Here is a 23490-nt window from a genome sequence, read left to right on the forward strand (position 1 = left end):
AAGATTCAGTTTGAAAAATGCTTGACAAAGCTCAAGTGTGAAGAAGTATTGAGCTGGGAAGAATTTGCAGCGCCTCATTTCACTATTGTCATGCACTCTTTATTGCATGCATTGCAGAACACATGTAAATTTGCTACCATTGGTTGCACTTTAAGTTCAGTAAATCGTTTTAATCTACAAATTTTTTTTCATCTTCTGTCCTCCACTTGTTTATATTAAACCAAGACAAACTTTACCATTGGACAGATAATGTTGCAAATGTATTCCCTCCTGGTGTGAGCCATCACCATCAGAAGCACATATCGAATGCCAAATGATCAAAAGTCGCGGGGTTGGGGGGTGGGGGGGGGGGGGGGTGCAGTGGGGGTTTGTGGGGGAGTTTGCCAAAAGCAAACATTCAGAAAACCGCCCCTTACATTACCAGATTAATCAGGGCTTCCACCTTCTGGATCAGAACAAAAGCAAGCCCTTGTGATTCTGAAGAAGCAGGTATCCAGCTCGATGGACTGCAGTGAAGCTAACATGTGGCAATATTCTCCACAACTGTGGCCTCAAACATTTTTTGGTTGCAGGATCCCTTTTCAAATGGATCAATAATCACAGGCCCCCATCTAAATTATAATACATTACTCTTAAAGGGAAAGTGCAGTACGCAAAAGTATTAACTTCCAGATGGCGGTGAGGTTAGAGTGCCAGGCTCCTCAAAACAGAGTCTTAAAGGAGGAAAGAAAGGTGGAAAGGCCGAGGAAGGCATGGCCTCGAATGCTGGATCAATTAAAATTGGAGATTCTCAAAAGGCTAGAATGAAGAGTTAAAAGATCTCAGAGGTTGGAGGGGATGAGAGAGATATGGAAGGACAAGACCTGTGCTATGATGAATGAAATCTTTTTGATTCCTGCCATTTTTATAATTGCATGACACTATTAAGTTACATGCTAGGGAGTGTTTATATTTGTGACAAATAATCTGTGCACATCAGCAGGGGTTGTTTAGCACAGGGCTAAATCGCTGGCTTTGAAAGCAGACCAAGGCAGGCCAGCAGCACGGTTCGATTCCTGTAACAGCCTCCCCGAACAGGCGCCAGAATGTGGCGACTAGGGGCTTTTCACAGTAACTTCCTTGAAGCCTACTTGTGACAATAAGCAATTTTCATTTCATTCATTTCATTTCATTTGTGAAGTTTATTAATTCACATAATGGGCGGGTGGAATCTTTTTGATTTGTTTTCGAAGTGTCAAGCTGGGTAAAACATTGTGCAGCCTGTCGACTGCGCCGCTGACTTTTCCCATTAAATTTTTTAACACTTTGGAGGGAAAAAACATTCAGAGCCCTCCTGCCTGGTCAGCAACTTAGACTTCTGAGAAAAAATGGCCCTGATGTAATAAAAACAATTCACCCCATGGACGTGGAGACCCCTTCCCTGTCCTAGGGACTCGGAACACCACCGCCCCCTCTCTCCCCCCCCCCCCCCCCTCCCCCGCCCCCCTCACTACGGAATTTACACCTCCCCACGGACACGGAAAATGCCCTGCTCCCCCCTAAGACACGGACCGCACCTCACCCCTACAGAGATGGAACCACTGGCTCCTTCCCCACGAACATCCTGGCACTGCAAGGGAACAGTGCCAGGCTGCAGCCTGGGTATGATCCTCTTCCCTTTGGGGGCTGTATTCACCCACCGAGCTGACGGGGATGTTACAGAGGGGAGGCTCGCCAATTATATTGAAAGGTATTTAAATGGGGTTTCCTTCATTGCACGGCGGTGACCCCGTTACATCACTAGCGGGGCTGTGGGGACAACCAATTGGGGAAATCCTAAGGGCGTAAAAGCCATTTTGGGGACTCCCCTCGGTTCTCACCCCAAACGGCATCCCCACCCACCCAACGGGAAATTCCGCTGGGGTAAATCACGTTTTGGTCTTCCCATGGGATTTTCCGCTCCTGCTGCCGATACTATCATAATATCCACTCATGTACATAATGAAGTGCAGATAGGCAGTGATTGACACACAGGATGACCAGTAAGCACACAGCACAGTGCAACCAATCATCAGGCAGGACACTACCACTATAAAGCCAGAGGGCACTAGGTTTCCCGCTCTCTCTGGACCCAGCCACTGAGACAGTCAGAGTCCACAAGCTACCCAATGCAAACACCGTGCGGTAGCTAGTAAGTCTGGTCAGACTAGTACAAGGTCTCCAGTCAGTTCAGTATAGTATATCGACCCACAGCTGAATATGTATACTGGGCGGCATTCTCCCCTACCCGGCGGGACGGAGGGTCCCGGTGTAGGGGAGTGGCGCCAACCACTCCGGCGTCGGGCCTCCCCAAAGGTGCGGTATTCTCCGCACCTTTGGGGGCTAGGCCCATTCGGAGCGGTTGGCACCACGGCGACTGGCGCCAACACCGGCACCAGCGGCCTTTCAGGCTGGCCGAAAGGCCTTCGCCGGTTCGCGCATGCATCGGTGGTGACGTCAGCATCAGCTGCCGCTGACATCACTACCGCCGCATGCGCACTGGGGGATTCTCTTCCGCTTCCGCCATGGCGGAGGCTGTGGCGGCGGCGGAAGAGAAAGAGTGCCCCCACGGCACTGGCCCGCTCGCGGATCAGGGGGCCCCGATCGCGGGCCAGAGAATCGCCGCAGGGGCCTCGCTGATCGGCGCAGACGTCACGCCGATCGGCCGGGTGTGATTCCCGCCCCCGCCAATTCCTGGGTGGTGGAGAATCTCTGCCACGGCGGGGACAGGATTTTCGGCGGCCCCAGGCGATTCTCCGACCCTGCTGGGGGGTCGGAGAATTTCGCCCATTAGTTCTATCGTTGAATAAAACCTTGTTGGAACTTCTCCAGTGTTAGAGGTCTGTTTCTAGCTTCACTGCATCAAGTGCAGTCCACATCGAATCAACCTACCTAACACATCAGATACCGCTTGCCAAAAAAGGGAGCAGAAAATCATTCCCCCCCTCCCCCCGATCAGTGCAGCAGCAGAATAAACATGGTAGAATAAACTAAAGGACCAAAAATTTATGACTTGCTTGCATAAAACATAAAGGAAAATCCCCTTGCGGCTTCTTGTATTTAAAGGTAAGAAAATGTTTTTTTTTAATACAATGTCATTCAGTGGGCCACATTCTTACAGAGGCAGACGAAAAGAACATTGTTAAATTAATTTAAGTTGATGCAAATGTACATTATTTTACTCCACTTTGCCAATGTATCGAATTTAGTTTTTTTTCCCCGCTGTTTCAGTAAGTCACAAATGTGGGGCATGTTACATTCCCTTGCATCTACCTATTCCAGAATACAATTAATGAGAGGGTTAGCAGTTCCAAATCCTGTCGGGTTGCAGAAAGGTATGGGAATTATCTTGTTATCAATTTATTAACAGAAGAATGAAGTAAGTGAAGCCATCTACCAACACCAGAAACATTAGGTCTCTTTGGGAATTCTCGTCTGCAGAAACTGTCAATCTAGGTGGATATGGACATATTAAACATTGAGGACAATGTATCTTCAGCCCATAAATCTATTCTTTCTGTGCCGATGTAATAAGTAGATTCTGTGGAATGATAAAGACAATCAAAGCAGAACGGCTGACAGCGTTGACCTATAAGCCTTCTTCCCATTATGTAAGATCTTGCTTTTTACGAATAATTTTGAGAAACATTAATCTTTGACCTTCAATTTTGTCTGGCTTGCATTTTAAAAGAAGCCTCCAAATCATTTGCGCGCAGCTCCAAAGATAACACAGATCAGATGGAAGGAATGCACTGGATCTCAGCAAATTACCACCGTTAAAGGTTACAAAAATGTGAAAAGAAAAGACATTTAACAAAACTTTTATCCTTGCAGAGCTTAAAATCAGTAAGCTGAAGATAAGCCGATTGGAATTTTAGATGTTAATTGGTCTGAGCAGGTAGCTCAAAGTTGCTGGTGTAAGTAAATTGTCTGGGATGAACCTCCAAGGTACAAATCGTCCTCATTGTCTAGTTTTGTCTCCACATCATTGCGGCACATCAAGGCATATAATTTCATGCAAGCATGAGCACGTCAAACTATCTGGGAGATAAGTAATGTCGTCAATGATGTCCATGTTCACTGGCTTTAAATATTTGGAGATGTTGTAGGGGAGCATTTAAGTGGAAAAAATTTCAATTTACATTCACATATGTCAGTAATATGTAACAATGCAGGCGGCATACATAATATAATATTAGCTTTTATTCAGGAGGTATAATTCGATAATTCTATAAACATGAAAGGAAATTTGAGAACTATACTGCAAAAGAAATATACACCATTCCTGCTGTAATTAGTGACTTGGTAAAATATTGCTCAGTTGGCGACTGAACAAAAATAAACGTTCCAAGTGTTGACAAATAGAAACGCACTGATAAAGTCACTCCTGTGGTGAAACTGAATTATGCCGAAAACTATGAGTAACTCAGTGGAAAACAATTCAGTGAGTGATCAAGCATAATGCTACATAGCGAGGAACAGGAGTCAAAATTCCAGTCAGGCTTACCGTTCAAAACAGGTCGCTACAGTTTAGTTAGAAGATTGCAAAAGCAGTCACATCAGTCGTGATGAGGGGGAAAAAAGAATACAAAAGACTCGCGTATGGTTTCAAGATTTTTCCCGACACATACATAGAACACAGCGGCTGTGAAAAAAGGAACCCCCTGGGGCAAAACAGAAGAGTGATAGCAATGGGGAATGTTTGAATGGCCACCTCCCGCCCTACTTGGTGATGCAACAAGGCTGTTAAATCTCGCAGAAGGCCTCTCGCGGGATTTGCAACGCTCGCAACGCCTCATGAGACATAACGAGATCCTGGTTAGCATATTGAAATGAGGTCCGGAGCTAACGCCCAGGCCTGGGAGACCTCGCTATGGCGCCGTTTAGTACTGGTCCACACAAATGCAGACCAGGCGTAACAGCACCTGGGTGGTCGGGTTCTGGGCAGGGTTGTACCGTGGCACTCCCGCTGGCATCTGGGGGTCCCAGGTGGCACTGCGAGGGTGTTAGGCAGGCAGTGCCAAGGTGCATGGGCGTCAGGCATCGGCCTGGGGGCGCCTTGCCCTTAAGAGGTGGGGTGAGTTGGGGCCTCGAGGACCCCCTACGCGGAGGCCATATTGGGGTGTCTGAGGTGGGCCGAGAGATTGGGGCAGCCAATAAAAATGGCGCCCCGATCTCCCCCTGCAAGAAGGTAAGTGCGGCCTTGGCGGGGCATTCCTCGCCACGGACGCAGGCACTGCGAAAATCCCTGCTATACACGCCCAAAAAGAGACTGTGTTTTGCACATTCAATCAACCTCATGACTTTCTTTTAAACAGGTAGTTTAAAATCCAGCTAACGAGGAGTGTCTGCTTTAAAATCAGAAATTTTGATAACGTTTTCCAATTATATAATTATACTATGAGGATTCTGTATACAAACAGTTGCATATTACTCCATCAGTGAAACATAAAATACTTTAACAACTCAATTGCTTTTGAGTTACACTTGCCCAGGGACACTGGCGGTTCTTTCATCAGCTGAGGAATGGAAAAGCATTCCCCGGCTTCATTTGTAACCTGATGCAGAGGGTCCCCATGGTCCTCGAAGTCTGAACACTTCAAAAGTCTCAAGCTGCTTCAATGAAATAAATCATATCCACCAATTCAATGTGGTAGAAGAACTATCGCGCAATTGTTGACTAGAAAGGCTTAATTACAAATATCAGGTTGCTTGCTTTCCAAACCTGCTCATGTGCAGTTATTGTTAAAGCAGTGAGTCTCACACAAATGGCCCAAAAATCTTCATTGAAAGCAGGCCCAAGAATTAGTCACTGCTGGATCAGAATTTGGCTAGATCAGAAGCAAATGCTTTACTCCCATCATTCAAAGTGCAAAGATAATTTACTGTTTCGTTGTGTGGTGGAGGTCTGGATGAGGGTTTTTGGGATGATCTATTTACCCAAAGTATGTTGCTTGAGTCTGTATTTTACTAAAACCATTGTTCTTTATTTACATGATGTGGAGATGCATATTTGAGACCTCTGCACAAGGTTGGAGCTCCTCCTCCATCCAGATTTCTCTTCTCAGTCATAGAATTTACAGTGCAGAACGAGGCCATTCGGCCCATTGAGTCTGCACCGGTCCTTACAAAGAGCCCCCTACTCAAGCCCACATATTTACTCTCTCCCTGTAACCCCCATTTTATCTTTTTGGATACTAAGGGCAATTTATCACGGTCAATCCACCTAACCCGCACATCTTTAGACTGTGGGAGGAAACCGGAGCACCCGGAGGAAACCCACGCAGACACAGGGAGAAAGTGCAGACTCCGCACAGACAGTGAGCCAGCCGGGAATCGAACCTGGCACCCTGGAGCTGTGAAGCAACTGTGCTATCCACTATGCTACTGTGCTGCCCTGTGATGCGATCTTACATCATTATTACATCAGCATCATGTATACTTCTAGTTTTAACCCTTTACTCTCCAGGCAGGATTCTCCGCCTCGCGACGCCGGAAACGCTAATCGCGATCGGGCATCTGGCCAAAATCGAGGTCTGCGCTCGGCGCCTATTCGCATGCCATGATTCGGTTTCTATTTGGTGGTGAAAACAAGGTTTGCGCCCTGTACCGGTGGGGGCATAGAAAAATGGTATTAGCATGCATTTAGTGGGCTGGAGTCTCCGATGTGGAGACTATGTCCTCACGCCGGCGTGAAAACAGTAAAACTGGCGCAAAACGGCCACCGATTCCCTGTTTTGCTGGGGGCTAGCAGGGAGGCAGCACAGAGCTCCCAGCTCTAGCTGTCAATGCTGCCTGGAGAATTGCTGGGACCTTGGCCGTGCATACGCATGACTGCGGCCGCTCGCCTCATTACACATCACCAAATCCAGAACTGCCCGTTCCCTAGTCGGCTTCACCACAAGCTGCTCCAAAAAAACCATCTCTTAAACATTCCACAAATTCCTTTTCTTGGGACCCACTACCAACCTGATTTTCCCCAGTCCATCTGCATATTGAAGTCCCCCATGATTATTGTAATATTGCCTTTTTTACATGCTTTCTCTATCACTGATTTATTTTTTGCCTGACATCTTGACTACTGCTAGGGGGCCTGTACATAACACCCATGGGGGTCTTTTTACCTTTGCAATTCCTCAACTCTACCCACAGAGATTCTATGCCTCCTGATCCTATATCGCTCCTTGCTATCGATTTAACTCCATTCCATACTAACAATGCAACCCCGCCCCCTTTGCCCATCTGCCTGTCCTTTTGATAGGACACATATCCTTGTATATTTAGATCCCAGCCCTGATCCCCTAGAAGCCACGTCTCTGTGATGCCCACAACATCGTACTGGACAATTTCAATGTGCGCAACAAGCTTATTTACCTTGTTCAGTATACTGCACGCATTAAGGTACAATATCCTCAGTCCTGCATTGACCACCTCGCTTCTCAGACTCGTCACCTTTTTTGCTCTGCCTGAGGGTGATGTTGTTCTCTTATTTTTGTTCTCTATTTCCCCTTCAGATATGACGCCTTTTAAGCTAACACTCTGGTTCCCACCCCCCCCCCCCCCCCCCCTCCCCTGCCATACTATTTTAAATCCTCCTGAGTGACAATAGCACCCCCAGCCAGGATATTGGTGCCCCTGGAGTTTAGATACAACCCGTCATTCTTGTACAGGTCCCACCTGCCCCGGAAGAGATCCCACTGGTCCGAAGTCTGAAACCCTCCCTTCTACATCACTGGTTTAGCCACATGTTTAGCTGCACTCTCTTCCTATTTCTAGCCTCACTGGCACATGGCATAGGGAGTAATCCTGAGATTGCAACCCCAGAGGTCCTGCTTCTTAGCTTACTGCCTAACTCCCTAAACTCCTTCTGCAGGACCTCATCGCTTTTCCTGCGTACGTCGTTAGTATCTATGTGTAGATACTACGACCTCTGACTGTTCACCCTCCTGCTTCAGGATCTCCTGTGTTCGTTCAGAGACATCCTGGACCCTGGCACCAGGGAGGCAACACACCACCTTGCAGTCTCTTTTATTTCCACAGAAGCGCCCATCTGTGCCCCTGACTACAGATTCCCCAATAACTATTGCTCTCCTGCACTTTTCCCTCCCCTGCTGAGCAACAGAGCCATTTGAGGTGCCACTGTTCTGGCTACTGTTGTTTTCCCCTGATAGGCTATGCCCCCCAACAGTATCCAAAACGGTATACCTGTTAGAGAGGGTACAGCCATCTGGGACTATGGCAACTTTACTTTACCACCAGGGCAGAGACACACACTTCGATGGGCGACATTAGTGAACAGGCTTCTGGGGCACAATTTGTTGAGCATCACACAGTTGCTGATACACATCAATTGGATACATTCAAGGGAGTCAGCAGTTGGAAGCCTGCTGGATCCCAGGCCTCACCTGGGGTCCAGTCAGATGCTGATCCTCGGGGCAAGGTTATCCCGATGCAGATGCTCGGGCACGACCATTACATTCAGGAAGTAATGTCAGAGGTGATGTTCAAGCGCACAGCCGATTGGAGGAGTCCCAAAGGGCGAGCAAGAGCTTATGGTCCTTAATGAGGGTGGCACAGTAGTTAGCTCTGCTGCCTCACATCACTAGGCATGCAGGTTCAATTCTAGCCTTGGGTCATTGTCTGTGTGGAGTGTGTATGTTCTCCCCGTGTCTGCGGGGGTTTCTTCGGGGTTCTTTGTTTTCCTTCCATAGTCCAAAGATGCGCAGGTTAGGTGGATTGGCCATGATAACTTGCCCCTCCGTGTCCAGGGGTTTGCAGTTTAGGTTATGGGGTTACGGGAATAGGGCTGGGCGGATGGGTGAGTAGACATGGACAGAGTGTTCTTTTGAATTGTCAGTGCAGACTCAATGGGCCGAATGGCCTCCTCCTGCATTGTAGGAATTCTATATCCACAGTGCTGAAGCCCAGCTCTGAAGTGTTTGACTGTTGGCTGCTGTCTCTTCTATTGACGCTTCTATTGTTCAGGCAAAGTATCCAGGCCTCGCAGTTTGATTGGAAGGCAGGCAATAATCATCATCTGAGACATGGCATGTGTAGCCACGAGAATGAACTTCAGAGCTGAGCAGTGATCACATGACTAACAATGTCAGTTCCTTATTAGAAATAGCCTTCAATTGTGCAGCCAGAGGCTGCGCACAGCCAAAGGGAGTTAAAGGTGACCGTCAGCATATAACCATTAATAGGGCTCTGTCCTGGAAGTGTCTGGTAGGGTAGACAGACAGCAGCTGTTGTTGCCCCAGTTATGGATATACACAATAGTGGAGGATGGCCTGTAGGCACCGCAAATGCTGAAATGGCTACTAAACTCCTCAGCTGCCCTGAGCAGCCATTGCACTAGCTTCCCATTTGATAATAGGAGCGCTAAACAGCGCCCGCAAGATCTCTCACTGGGGAGCTGGTTAGTTCCAGGGGGGCTGTTAGATTGCACTTCTATCTCATTAATGAGATGGAGTTTGGTCTCAATAGGTCTGAAATGGTGTCTCTTCCCATCTGAGCGGGGGCTGGAACTCGCAACGGGAGCAGGCCAGCTAGATCGCAAACCGATTCATGCCGGAACGGATCCCGATTTCGACCTTCCCACGATATAACCACTGTGCATGGATCTGTGCCGGCTGCAATGTGGCTGCTAAATTACACAAATAGCTTTAAGTGTGTTTTCTTTAATGTTTCTGTGCCTGAAAGACTAAAACCTATAGTTAGATTCATGCTGGACAAAAGTGTTTGTAAGTGTAGGAACTGATTTCAATTCCAACAGTGATTGCATAACATCACTCCCGAGTAATTTAGAGGACGAAGACATGAAGGGTAAATAAATCAGCAGTGGTTGCTTCGCAACTGGGGCCTTGTAAGATGGGGAATTTTTAAAGTTTTAGTGAATTACAGTTGGAGATAGAAAAAGAGAGAGGGGACAGCTTTCACAGTTCTGTGAGAAGCAGTTGGTTTTAGAAGCTGAAAGCGGGAATATCTCTCTCAGCCTTGCTAGAAGAAAAGCTATACAATGGAGTAATTGCGATGAAAACAGATGCCAGAAATCTAAAGGCTAATTAAGGAAACTAGAGAAATGAAGATAAGTTCACAAGAAGTCTGGGGTTAATGGAACAGAAGGAACTTGGAACCAGAACAGATTGCTGTTCAATAAAGTCACGGAGAGTTGAAAAGACATTGGATTATGAGAGGCCAGAATGAAACCTGCGGTAGTACTGAGGTCTGTGAGTAATTGCTGCAGTTTGGGAGACATTGGGCAATTTTCTCCAAAATGGGGCTATGTCCCCACGTAGAAATGCTGGAATTTTACTCTGGAGATTCCTTAAGAGCATTAGCAGCTATTCACTTACCTGCAGTGGGCTGGCAGGGCCCTGTAGTGCTTCTCGCAGTTTCAGCTGCGGATATGGGCCCCCGCAGTTCCGGTTCCGAGTCTGTGCATGCGCATGGCAGCGGCCTCAAGCAGCCACGCCAAACGCGATGGCGGACTCAGCGGCGGACCTGCACAAGGAAAGAAGGTCCCAACAATCGGCCCCAGGCCACTATATCTCACATGCCCGATCAATGCCACGGCCGCCCATAAGGCCCCCCCGGTGCTTGATCCCCCCGCCCCCCACCAGGATGGCCAAAGACTGAGTCCGCAGCCGCCACCTGAGGTACCCAACCGGCCAGATGTGGTTGCAACCACGCCGTCGGGAACTTGGCCAGTTTTGCCCGGAGAATCGCTGGGGGGGGGGGGGACCTCTGCCAATGGCCCCCCAGCAAGCATGCAAGCGATTCTCTGGTTGGGAGCAGCGCAGGACATGATTCCCGCGTGAACATCGATTCTCCGTCCCTGTGCCAAACGCAATTTCGGCACGGGGCTGCGGAGAATCATGCCCATTATTTGAAACTGGTACCGAGACCAATAAAAGTTTGAATAAAAAACGTTAAGACAAAGGAAACCTGAAAAGAGAGGTTTAAAAGCTGAAAGCAAAATCTTGATGGAAGTAGTGGAGGGAAAGCATAATTTCATAGAAGATTTGAAAGTATGACTTTTGAGAGAAAAATTTGAAATCACTCATGTGGAAGCCGACGTTCAGGGAGACAAGGCGATTCACGGCATGAGAATCATCTGGAGTCATTTTGTGGAGAAATGTCACTTGGGTTCAACGAGGAGTGTGTTTTCCCACAGTCATCTTGTGTGCTCAAAAGGAACCCTAGTATGAGCAACATGGTGGCACAGTGGTTAGCACAGCTGCCTTACGGCACTGAAGTTCCAATTTCAATCCAGCTCTGGGTCACTGCCCATGTGGAGTTTGCACATTCTCTCCGCGTTTGCGTGGGTTTCACCCCCACAACCTAAAGATGTGCAGGCTAGGGCGATTGGCCACGCTACATTGCCCCTTAATTGGAAAAAATAAATTGGGTCCTCTAAATTTATTTTTTTTAAAAGGGACCTTGTGTGTTAATGATACAACTGTAGGTTAAGATGTACTTTGTAGTCCAGGTTAATATTAAAATCTATGTGTAATTGTTAAGCTGAGGGGCGGGTAAAGGAGTACTGTATCATAATTCAATCTTTTCATGTTCAATAAATTTTTTTTCTTCTTCTTGTTAAAACTAATAACTAGCCCTGTGACTGCTCCTCCACGTTTTATAAAGAAAAGTAAGAATTACAGTAATTTGAGCCAGGTTTCAATTCTGGGATCTTCCCGTCCAGTTATAACACCATCTGCGATCACAACAGGTAGATAGATGACTGTATTTCCCAATACATAGACAAGTTCTAGTGATTATTAAGCAGGTGCCCAAAATGTTCATCCCTGTGTACGCATAGGTTCAGCATAGTAGAACTTGACTGGTCATGTTTCAAATCATAACAAGGGTATATTTTAGCATATCTTTACATGATTTCAAAACTAACAAGCATTGTAGTTGCTACAAAACCAGTTACATCAAACGCAGCCAAAAAGGAGGAATATGCAAAGCTGCTTGGACTGGAATTGGATCCAGCAGGGATTGGTCGCTAATCCTTCTGAGAAGCATTTATTTGAAAATTCTGTAATGAATCAGAGGAAGCTAACTAAAAAGCCTGTGTCTGTTTAACCCATTCACTGACTGACTGCTACAACTGAAGTCACAACAGTGTCTGGTATGAATGATATTGATTATCTTCTGAAGTGACATAACCACCTTATGAAAATGCTCTGTGCAATCCAGAGAGAAACCAGAGGGCGGCACGGCAGCACAGTGGTTAGCACTGCTGCCTCACAGCTCCCAGGATCCGGATTTGATTCTGGCATTGGGTGACTGTGTGCAATTTACACGTTCTCCCTATGACTGCGTGGTTATCCTGTGGGTGCTCCGGTTTCGTCCCATAGTCCAAAAATGTACAGACTAGGTGGATTGGCCAAGATCAATTGCGTCTTAGCGTCCAAAGATGTGCAGATTTGGTGGGGTTACGGGAATATGGCAGGAGGGTGGGCCTGGTAGTGTGCTCCTTCAGAGGGTCAGTGCAGACTTGATGGGCTGAGTGGCCTCCTTCTGCACTGTCGGGATTCCATGATACCAAGAGGAAGAACATGTGCATTCTCACAGTTAATGTTGGCTGGTATATTGCTGCCGGTTCCGCCAAAGGCAAGTCCCTGCCGTGGGTTCCCTGGTGGTGGTGAGTGCAAACAATGGGAAGGCACGTTGGCAGCAGTGAGACTGGAAGATTCTGCCACCAGTCCATGCTGGTGCCACTGGAAAACACTCCCCTGAGAGTCGGGGGTGAAATATCCCACCCATTACGTCAATTGTATTGTTACGGTTAAGGACAAACAGTGGAGGGTATTGATTGATTAAGTATCTTGACCAACTATAAAAAGGAACTGTTGTTGTTACCATGCTATCAATGAGTTCAGTTGTCCATTTGTTTATTTTCATTGGCACTCAAAAGGGGACTTTCCTATCTGTTCCGATGGACTTTCACATTGATCCTTCGGGAGACGCAGCCCTACATTTGAGCCATCTCGCGGGCATCCCTTCTGTGCCTCTTCATTTGGCGTGGAGGGGTTTCCTGTACGGGATACTGCTGCACTCCTCTCACTTCCTCGTCCTCATCAACCACCCAGACGCACCATGGTGTCATGTCCTGCTGTCTTACCTGCCCGGCAGTCCTCAGTAGAGGGCGCTCTTTTCCATCAGGGTCCTGACATAGAGGGTGTTGTATTCAACTCTCTTACAAGCAAAAGGTTAAGATGGTTCACACACTCCCAGGCTGGCTGTAAATTCTGCAGCCTTTAGGAGTCCGTGGTCCATGTGTGTGAGGTGGCAACACCTTTTTGATTATTTAAGTGGGCTGCTTCTCGAGTGCTGGCTGCCTTTCAGCCCCACACTCCTGATCTTTGGCCACCTATCATGGAGGAGGGGTGGGGGGCAAGTAGGCAGAGGACATCCTTGTAGCCTGAAGTGGGTCTGGTCAATGTGGCAATCAACAGGTCCACGCAGCGGGCAGTCGAGGGTGTCATCTATCCTGACTGCCCTCTTCCACGGCTATGTTCATGTCCTGGTGACACTGGAGAAGGAGCACCAAATGCCCATCAGTATGCCTGAGGTCTTCCACAATAGGTGGATGCCAGAGGGGCTGAAATGCATGATCAGGCCTGGAAATGACATTTTATTTTAATTTGCTAAGTTTCATTGATGGATTTTGAGTTTAGTTACAGAGCCCCTTTAAGGGAATGTTTATTTGTTAATTAGTTTGTTTAATTGCTATACTCTTGGGGGAGTGGGGGGGAAGAAAGGTCCGGGGATGCCCAGTTGGCGGATGACCGCTGTGAATCAGATTGGTGCCAACAACATAGGATTCAAACCCTGCTTCCCCTGGGGTGGTTTCGGGACCTGGCTCCTGGTCCTACCCATAGCGGAGTCTTGGCGCTGTGGGCATGACCTGCCTTGGGCATAGAATAGATGCAGACGACCCAGTTTCTTAACTGTGATTTCATGTGTATGTGGAAGTCCTTCCCTTTTCCCATTGGGAATTTGACATAGAGGGTGTTGCACGCAGCAGTCCAGCACAATATAAGAGTTAGATGGTTTACCAACTCCCTTTTTGTTTGGCTCAAAATTGTTTGAAATGGATTGCTGGGACACTGGGTTGGTTGGGAGGTCAGAGGAAGATATATGCAATGCTGCATATTGTAAATAAACCAACCATCAAGAAAATAATTTGTGTCTTGGAATCCTTCCAACACTCAATTCCGGCATTAAGTCCAAGATTATTTTGTGTCTAAAGTAATAATGAATTCACTGAAAACACAGTCTGCTATTGGGACAATGGGGATAGTGATCACAATTCAGTTTGATTTAGTATAATAATAAGAATAATCTTTATTATTGTCACAAGTAGGCTTACATTAACACTGCAATGAAGTTACTGTGAAAATCATGGAATAGGACAGAGATAAGCAGGCGTGAAGGCTATGAACTGGGGAAAGCAAATTTTGCAGGGATGAGAAGGAACTTGGTTGAGGTGCTCGTCCAGCATTGCTGGAGGATAAATCAGTGGAAAACCAACAGGAAGCACTAAAAAGCAAGATCCCAAATGTACAAAGTAGATGTAGAAACATAGAAAAAAATAGGAGCAGGAGGAGGCCATTTGGCCCTTCAAGCCCGCTCCGCCATTCATTATGATCGTGGCTGATGATCCAACTCAATAACCTAATCCCGCTTTCCCCCATATCCTTTGATCCCCTTCACCCAAGTGCTGTATCTAACTGCTTCTTGAAACCACACAATATTTTGGACTCAACTATTTGCTGTGGTAACAAATTCCACAGGCTGACCACTCGCTGTGTGAAGAAATTTCTCCTCATCTCTGTCCTAAATGGTCCATCCCGTATCCTCAGAATGTGACCCCTGGTTCTGGACACACCCACCTTCAGGAACATCCTCCCTGCATCTATCCTGTCCATATCCCTTGCTTAAAGTAAGAGTAGTACTGTCAAATCTAGATGCCCCTGGTTGACTAGAGGAATACAGGGGAAGATCAAACAGAAAAAGAACGCATGTGATAGGCATAAAGAACTAAGCACTGCAGATAGCCTAGACGAGTAAAGGAAGTGAAGCGACAAAGTAAAAAAGGAAATAATTAAATCAAAGAGAGGGTATGGAAAAAGATTTGCTATTAAATTTAAAGAAGACCCCAAAATATTTTATCAATATATTAATGGTAAAAGGTTAGTTAAGGAAGAAGTGGACCTATCAGAGGTGAAGAAAGGCACTTGTGGGTAGATGTAGAGGCCATGGGAAGGGTTTCAAATGAATATTTTCTCTTCGTGTTTACAAAGGAAATGAATGATAGTAGTCCAGGAGGAACACTGAGATATTGGACGGGATAATCTCATAAAGAGAGAGGTAGTACTCGACGCATTGGAATCCTTGAAAATTGATAATTTGCCAGGGCCAGCTGGATTGTTTCCAAGGCTGTTGAAGGCGGTCAGGGAGGAGATAGCAGATGCTCTGAGGATGATTTTCCCATCCTCACTAGATGCAGGGGGGGTACCGGAGTACTGGAGAAATGCAAACGTGGTTCCATTGTTTAAAAAAGGATCCAAGGAAATGCCAAACATTTACAGGCCAGTTAATCTTACGTCGGTGGTGAGCAAATTCTTAGAATCAATCCTGAGGAGTAGGATCAACTGCCATACAGAAAGGCATGGACTAGTCAGGGATGGTCAGCTTGGATTTGTTAAAGGAAGATCTTGCCTCATAATTTTGATTGAATTATTTGAGGAAGTGACAAGAAGGGTTGATGAAGATAATACAGTGGATGTTGTGTGCATGGATTATTGCAAGGCATTTGGCAAGGTCCTACATGGCAGATTGGTCACAAAAGTAAAAGCCAATAGGATACAGGGCAATGTGGCAAACTGGATAAAAAGTTGGCTCAACAACAGGAAACAAAGGATAATGGTCAACTGATGCCCTGGCAAATGGAAAATTGTTTCAAGTGGTGTTCCACAGAGGACCCTACTGTTTGTGTTATATATTAACAATTTAGACATGAATGTGGGTGGTCGCAACAGAGAAATTTTCAGATGACATAAAGATTAGCCGAGTAGAGAATATAGCTAGCTATAATCTCCAAAACTATATGGATGGGCTGGTAGAGTGAATGATAAATTGGAAGATGGATTTTAACACAGAGAGGTGTGAGGTCATGCATTTAGGGAAGTCAAATAATTTTAGTGAGTACACAATAAATGGAAATATATTGAGAGGGGTAGATGAAGTGAGAGATATTGGTGCACAGGTCCTGAAAGGCAGCAGTTCAAGAAGACAAGGTTGTAAAGAAGGTAGCTTTGACAAAGAGTCATCCAGATTCGAATTATCAGTTCCCTTTTCTCTCGACAGATGCTGTCAGACCTCCAGACATTGTCCAGTAATTTTTGTTGTTGTTGCAAAGAAGTTAAATGGAATGCTCTCCTTCTTTGGCAGAAGTATAGAACATAAAAGCAAGGATATGATGTTGGAATTGTATAAGACACTGGCGAGGGAATTGTATATGACACTTGTGAGGTGACAAACTGGAGTATTGTGTGCAGTTTTGGTCACCACATTACAGGAAGGACGTAATTGCTCTGGAGAGAGTGCAGAGGAGGTTTACAAGAATGTTGCCAGGGCTAGAAAAGTGTAGCTATGAGTAGGATTGGTTAGATTGGGGTTATTTTTCTTGGAAAAAGGTGGCTGAGGTGCACAGAATTTTGAGGGAAGAGATAGAGTGGACAGTATAAAATAGTTTCCCTTGGCGGAGAATGAAGCAGGGGACATAGATTCAAGATAAATGGCAGAAGGTGTAAAGTGGACATGAGGAAGAACTTTTTTACGCAGAGGGGAGTGGGAGTCTGGAAGTCGCTGCCCGAGTTGGTGGTGGAGGCAGAGAGCCTAAGCTCCTTTAAAAAGTACGTGGATCTGCACCTTAAGTGCTGTGAGCTTCAGCACTGTGGGCCGGGTGCAGGAAGGTGGGATTTGAAAAGGCACCTGGGTGTCCTCTGGCTGGCATGGACAAGATGGGCCAATGGCCTCCTTGCGTGCAATATTTTTCTATGATTCTATGGGAGTTGATTACTGTATTGCTTACAAGACAAAGTACCTGGAAAACTGAAATCTGGCAGTTGACTATGTTTAAAAGTAAGTGTAAAGAAATCTAAAAATAATCACAGTTTGTAATCCAAGATAATAATTCATATTTAAATGTTACTTCAGTTCATGTAAAATAAACACAGGATCAACTATCAAGGGACAGTTTCAACTAATTATGGTACTCACATTATTTGGGAAATCAGCCTTTAATTCAGTCGTGCTTTTGCACCAATATGCACATGTCTTCTCACTGATCAGTTCAATGTTCAGAAAGGAGCTTTGTCCTGGACCATAGACAGGACCAGAAGTCATTCCACGTATAATTCTTGGAGAAACATTGGTCACAATATCCTGTTAAATATAACATGCACATCAGCCAAGAAGCAATCCATCATTAATGTTAAAAAAAAGCCTTTTAGCCGATTCAACAGGCAGTGCAATTAATTCTCACGTCCTCATTTTAATTTGGTCTCTTTATTTCCCCTCCACAAATTTCATAGATTATCATAGAATTTACAGTGCAGAAGGAGGCCATTCGGCCCATCGAGTCTGCACCGGCTCTTGGAAAGAGCACCCTATCCCCATAACCCAGTAACCCCACCCAACACTAAGGGCAATTTTGGACACTAAGGGCAATTTATCATGGCCAATCCACCTAACCTGCACATCTTTGGACTGTGGGAGGAAACCGGAGCACCCGGAGGAAACCCACGTACACACGGGGAGGATGTGCAGACTCCGCACAGACAGTGACCCAAGCCGGAATCGAACCTGGGACCCTGGAGCTGTGAAGCAATTGTGCTATCCACAATGCTACCGTGCTGCCCTTGGCTTGTGTGAAAATATGGTGGCATGTGAAATTGCTGTCCTGGGTTCATAGGGACAGGGTGGGAGAGACTGTATTGAAGGATACCAATCTTTAGCTCCTTCTTAAGGTACTGTTAAATTTGCCTTAATAGTGTAAGTGGATGTTTGACATCAGCAAAACTTCATGGACACTGTTGTGGAATATTTAAGTTGCAGGCAAATTTGTGACTTTTTCATTGAACTGTCTGGGTTTCAGGCCCACAGTATCATGTGGATTCACAGCTGGAAGCTCATGTAACCAGTGTACAGTAATAAGCAGCATTGAGATATAAAGTGCTTCGATCTGCTGCGCTATGCCTTAATTAATACTATGAAGATCCCACAATTGATAGTTGGACAAGAAACATTAAGAGCAAATGTATCTTTAGATTTACCTGTTGGGTGTTGTACCATAAAAAAACACTTGCATTACTATGCTAATAACCGTTAGTGTGTAATAACTGTACAAGTTTTTATCTAATCAGTGCTTAGTTGAAAAAAACAACAGGGGAAACATAAGAAAATTAAGTCAAGTACATTTTAAAAAAAAATCAACACTTCAAAAGATTCTATATACTATATAACTATGGATAATATACTGCGACATTAGCATGATGTCAAAAATTATAGATAAAGGGATATAATAAAATTGCAGGGAAAAGTTCAAACATTAGCAATCACTTCAAAGACCTGCAGGCATTCAAAGATGAAAATGATTTTGAACCTGTTTTGTATGAAAAAGCTAATTATACATCTCCCAATATGCTGATGTTCTGCATACATTTCAGAGGTTAGAGACTGTGATACAATCCACTTCAGTGGTGTAATTTGACAGTTAAAGGGCCAAATAACATGTAGAATTACTACTTTAACTTTTAAATTAACCTTAACATTAACCTTACTTGGGAAATCATAGTAAAAAGTTAATTTGTTAGTGGTAGAAACAAAAGATCTTGAGGATTAAAATTACACAGAGAAAAACGATAATATTAATGCTGTAACTAGTGATATGCTCACAAACATATTGCATTGATTAAAATTACAGAAGAAAAATACAAAGTATTTTGTTACATAATAAAATTGTAACAAAGATGCTTTGCACCAATATTAGCTCCGAAATAATTTCTGCTCCACTTTATTGAAGGTCGACTTCTTTACTGTTATGCATTATTTAAATGTCTCAAGTTAAATGAGTCTCGTAAAAGATAATGGGCTCGATTATCCAGTTCCCCCGGCCGCGTTTTTCTCGGCGGTGCGCCGTTTGCTGGTGGCGGGATTCTCTACTTCCGCCACTTGTCAATGATGTTTTGCACTGAAGCCACCCCACGCCACAGGCGTGGGTGCACTGCCGGGGGGGAAACAGAAAATCCCAATGGCCAGAGAATTCCAGCCAATATATTTGTCAGAAAATATTAAAATCATGATGTGCGATATGCATTCAAAATGAATGTGCCCATACAGCCATTGAAGTAGGAGACATAGGAACTTGTTACAAAACTATTCCCATGTTCAGATACACTGGAAATCCAATTCAATTATGATGGGAATACAAATGGGACAGTCTGGAGAGCTCAGCGATAATACAGCATACCTGACTTTCATTTCTGTTGACTCCACTGGAGGCAAAGAACAACAGTCAGGAATTAGAAACGACAAAAAAGGGTGATAATGACTTGAATAGCCAGTCAAAAAGTTATTTGGAGAAGCTGAAAGGAGGCATACAAAATGTCATTTCAGTGAAATGGCACAATGCTCCTTTTAAATGTAATGGTAAGCCATCATTCACAGTGCAGGACTGAGCACTAACTTTCCAATTCTTCCACCTGGAACCAACGTTTTATATCCCCCTCATAAGCCCTCCTTCCATGTTGCATCAAACAATAACACAAACCTACGTCCCAGAGTCCTTCTAATACAAAACAAACATCAAAATATGGTAGAAATCTGAACTGAAAGCAGAAAATTCTGGAAAAACTCAAATGGAAGGTCAGCAACCTGCGACATGAGCCCAATGGGCAGAATATAACCCTCCTCCCAAGGTGCTTTGTGAGGTGGCGGGGTAGGGGGGAAGTGAGTGCAATTGTGAATGGATGGGACCCTGCCCTGGCCTCCTCCCCCTTCCCCGGAACACACCCATCACAATTTAATGTTTGGGCAGACAGGGCCTCAGGTGGGAAATCCATCTTTAAGGTCCTTTTCCCACCTAGCCTCAATTTTTAGGGTGGTAAAAAAGGAAGGAAACTTTTATCCAGCTTTGACGGGAAGGTGCAGGGTGGGGGAGGACTTCAATATGAAGAAGTTGGGGCGCCCTCCGCTCCGGGACCTTTGAGCTCTGGTCCTCCCTCCTGCCCTGGCCTACCACCTGATGCCCTGAGCCCCCCTCCCGACCCCCCAGGGTCTTTTCCAAAAATCCTAGGGCTTATTCCCAGACAGAGCACTGCAGTACCGCTCCTGGCTACTGCAGCATTGTGCCTGGCAGGGCTGGAGACTGGGTGACCAATATGATTGACTGACAACTCTCACAGACAGGACTTCCTTCCAAGGGAGGACAGAAGTCCCGCCCACTGCCAAACCCGCTCAAGGAGTGTTAAATGGCAGCGGTAGCGCATTGTGCGCTGACTCATACTCACCATCCTTAAAATTCCACCCGATGTTTCTCTCTCCACAGATGTTACCACACCTGCTGAGTTCAGCATCTCCTTCTATTTCTTTCAACACTTGTTCTGGTTGCATCTGATCTCTGCTACCACCTGAAACGTTATCTTGCCATGCCTGAGAACACTTGCTGTTGCAAATATTGTTCCAGGAGAAACTGAAAACTTGGCCTGTTATTCAATGATCCTAGTTGGGATAATGAGGCCCAAGAAGGAAGCTGTTTCCATACGGAGTGAATGGAGTGATGTTACAATACAACATGGTTAAAGGCACCATTTTAATTGGAGGGAAATATCCTGCTGATGATCTGCCTATGAATGATGAGCCTTCTGAATAGTGATCCCACTTGTGGCTGAGATCTACTTCCCTCAGCAGTCAGCACACCTCCTCCTGGGTCCACATTTCCAGCCTTTTCTTCAAACATAGCCTCAATCACAATGCAAGGTTTTGCTTGGGAGCTTTGTTATTGTAGATTTATCTTTGGATTTGTTGGCCCCTTACCCTAGAAGACATCTTGCTGGAGGCGATGGTCTTCTGTTGAAAAACCTTCATTTACTTGAGAACTATTTACAAAGTTTAAATAAGACATAACTGGAACAACTCTCCACGCTGCTTTAAGTTCATCTCCCTTGAGTCTTCACGGTGCCAGAGCTCCTTACACACATGCGCAGTTGCCATCATTAGAGTTAATCCTTTACTCTATAGGAGCGTACAGCAGTGTGATCAAGGCAGTGAAACCTTGCTTTCAGAATGCCAGTAGTCCCCTCAATGATCACTTTAATGAATTAGTGGGTGTTACTGTACCATTTTGGGTTCAGCAGCTAAAACAGGTTCACTAACCATAGGAAAGAAAGGGCCATTCCTCTTCAGACAGGAGCTATCCAAAAACATTCTCTGTCTTCCATAAATAGAGCTTGGCAACTGGATATCCTCAAATTGAACACATCATGACAATTCTGAACAACTTTCCAATGACATGCACATCTGACCGCAGCGAATTACAGAACATTTACACAATGGAATTCCTTTCTCGGGAGTAGATTCACAAGCTCCACTCTAAGACCCCATAGTGCAATGTTTGAACTTTGGGGAATCCACGATACAAACTGAAAACTAATTTTGTGTTATGGCCTCTGAGCCATTCTGGAATGAGGGAATTCCCCAGCCCTCCTGAAGATGGTGTCGGTCACCTGGTATACGCAGACAGATCACTGAGTGATGCTGCATAGATCCCTAATTACAGCTTGAAATGAGCCAGTAGCGTAGAGGCTGATAGTGTGCTGCCTTTCCAATCACTGAAATAAGCTTTTCATTACCTGAATGGGATGACAGGTGATTTGGCAGAAAGTGGCACACGTCATTGTCAGTGAATTGAAGCTGTTGAAGGCTGACTTCTTCCCTCAGTACCTCAGAAGATCAGTAGGATTCATTTTGGGATGGGGAGGGTGTGAAGAAGGGGTCAGTAATGTGGCAGTAGGTTGACATCCTTCTTCTTTGATGCTACACCATTTGCAACTCCATGCGCTTGATAATGTCACTTACTGTCAGTGAGTCAAAAATGTGCTGCTAACCAGAAAGTGCCTAATTCCGGCAGTGCAATGGCTCACAAAGCAAACAAAAGGAAAGAGCGAACATTTCCCAATATTTTTGAAGAGAAATTGACAAACGTTTCCCAGACAGTAAGTCAACTGAATAGGTCTCTTGGAGCAGGAATAAACTGGCATTTTTCCAAATGGCAGGCAGTGACGAATGGGGTACCACAGGAATCGGTGCTGGGACCACAGCTATTCAAAATATATATTAATGATTTAGATGAGGGAGCTAAATGTAACTTGCAGATGGCACAAAGTTGGGTGGGAGGATGAGCTGTGAGGCGAATGCAGAGATCCTTCAGTGTGATTTGGACAAGTTGAGTGAGTGGGAAAGTTATTTACTTTCTTAGCAAAAACAGGAAGACAGATTTTTATCTGAAGGGCCAAAGATTGAGAGAGGGGAACGTGCAAAGAGAGCTGGGTGTCCTTGCACACCAGTTGCTGAAACTAAACATGCAGGTATAACAGGTGGTAAAGAAGGCAAATGGTATGTTGACCTTCATTGCAAGAGGATTCGAATACAGGATCAGGGATGTCTTGCTGTAATTATACAGGGCCTTGGTGAGGCCACAGTTGGAATATTGTGTGCAGTTTTGGTCTCCTTATCTGAAAAAGGGTGTTCTTGCTCTTGAGGGAGTGCAGCAAAGGTTTATGAGACTGATTCTGGGATGGCGGGACTGACATATAAGGAAAGACTGAGTCAGGTAGGATCATATTCACTCGAGTTTAGAAGAATGAGGAGGGATCTTATAGACACCTATATAATTATAACAGGACCAATTTAGGGTAGATGCAGGAAGGATGTTCCTGATCGTGGGTGTGTCCAGGATTAGGGGTTACAGTCTAAGGATATGGGGCAAACCATTTAGACAGTATAAGGATATGGAGTAAACCATTTAGACAGAGATGAGGAGAAATCTCTTCACCCAGAGAGTGGTGAGCCCCAAATCAGTTGAGGTCAAAACATTGTGTCCGGAATTCTCTGGCCATTGGGATTCTCTTTTTCCGCTGGCAGCGCACCCCGTCTGGAGGTTTCCCAGCGGTATGGTGTGCCTTCAATGGAAGTCCCATTGACAAGCTGCGGGAAGAGAGAATCACGCTGCCAGTGAATGGCAGGCCGCTGAGAATCACGAGGCTGGGGGACCGGAGAATTCAGCCCTGAGTGTTTTCAAGAAAGCGTTCGATATAGCTCTTGGGGCTAAAGGGATGAAAAGATATGGGGGGAATGCGGGAACAGGTTACTGGTTGGATAATCAGCCATAATCAT

General features: G+C 45.5%; 1 protein-coding gene across 3 annotated transcripts in view; it reads right to left on the bottom strand.

The window, feature by feature from the left end:
* The window catches only part of LOC119964436 (dihydropyrimidine dehydrogenase [NADP(+)]-like), a 918190-nt gene that overhangs the window by 239965 nt on the left and 654735 nt on the right, over positions 1-23490 (bottom strand). For all 3 annotated transcript variants that reach the window (XM_038793913.1, XM_038793914.1, XM_038793915.1), the window contains one exon: positions 17317-17481. In XM_038793913.1, coding sequence (XP_038649841.1) covers positions 17317-17481 — 165 coding nt within the window. The remainder of the gene's footprint in view (positions 1-17316; positions 17482-23490) is intronic.

This window comes from Scyliorhinus canicula, chromosome 4 (assembly GCF_902713615.1).
Source record: "Scyliorhinus canicula chromosome 4, sScyCan1.1, whole genome shotgun sequence".
Lineage (NCBI taxonomy): Eukaryota > Metazoa > Chordata > Chondrichthyes > Carcharhiniformes > Scyliorhinidae > Scyliorhinus > Scyliorhinus canicula.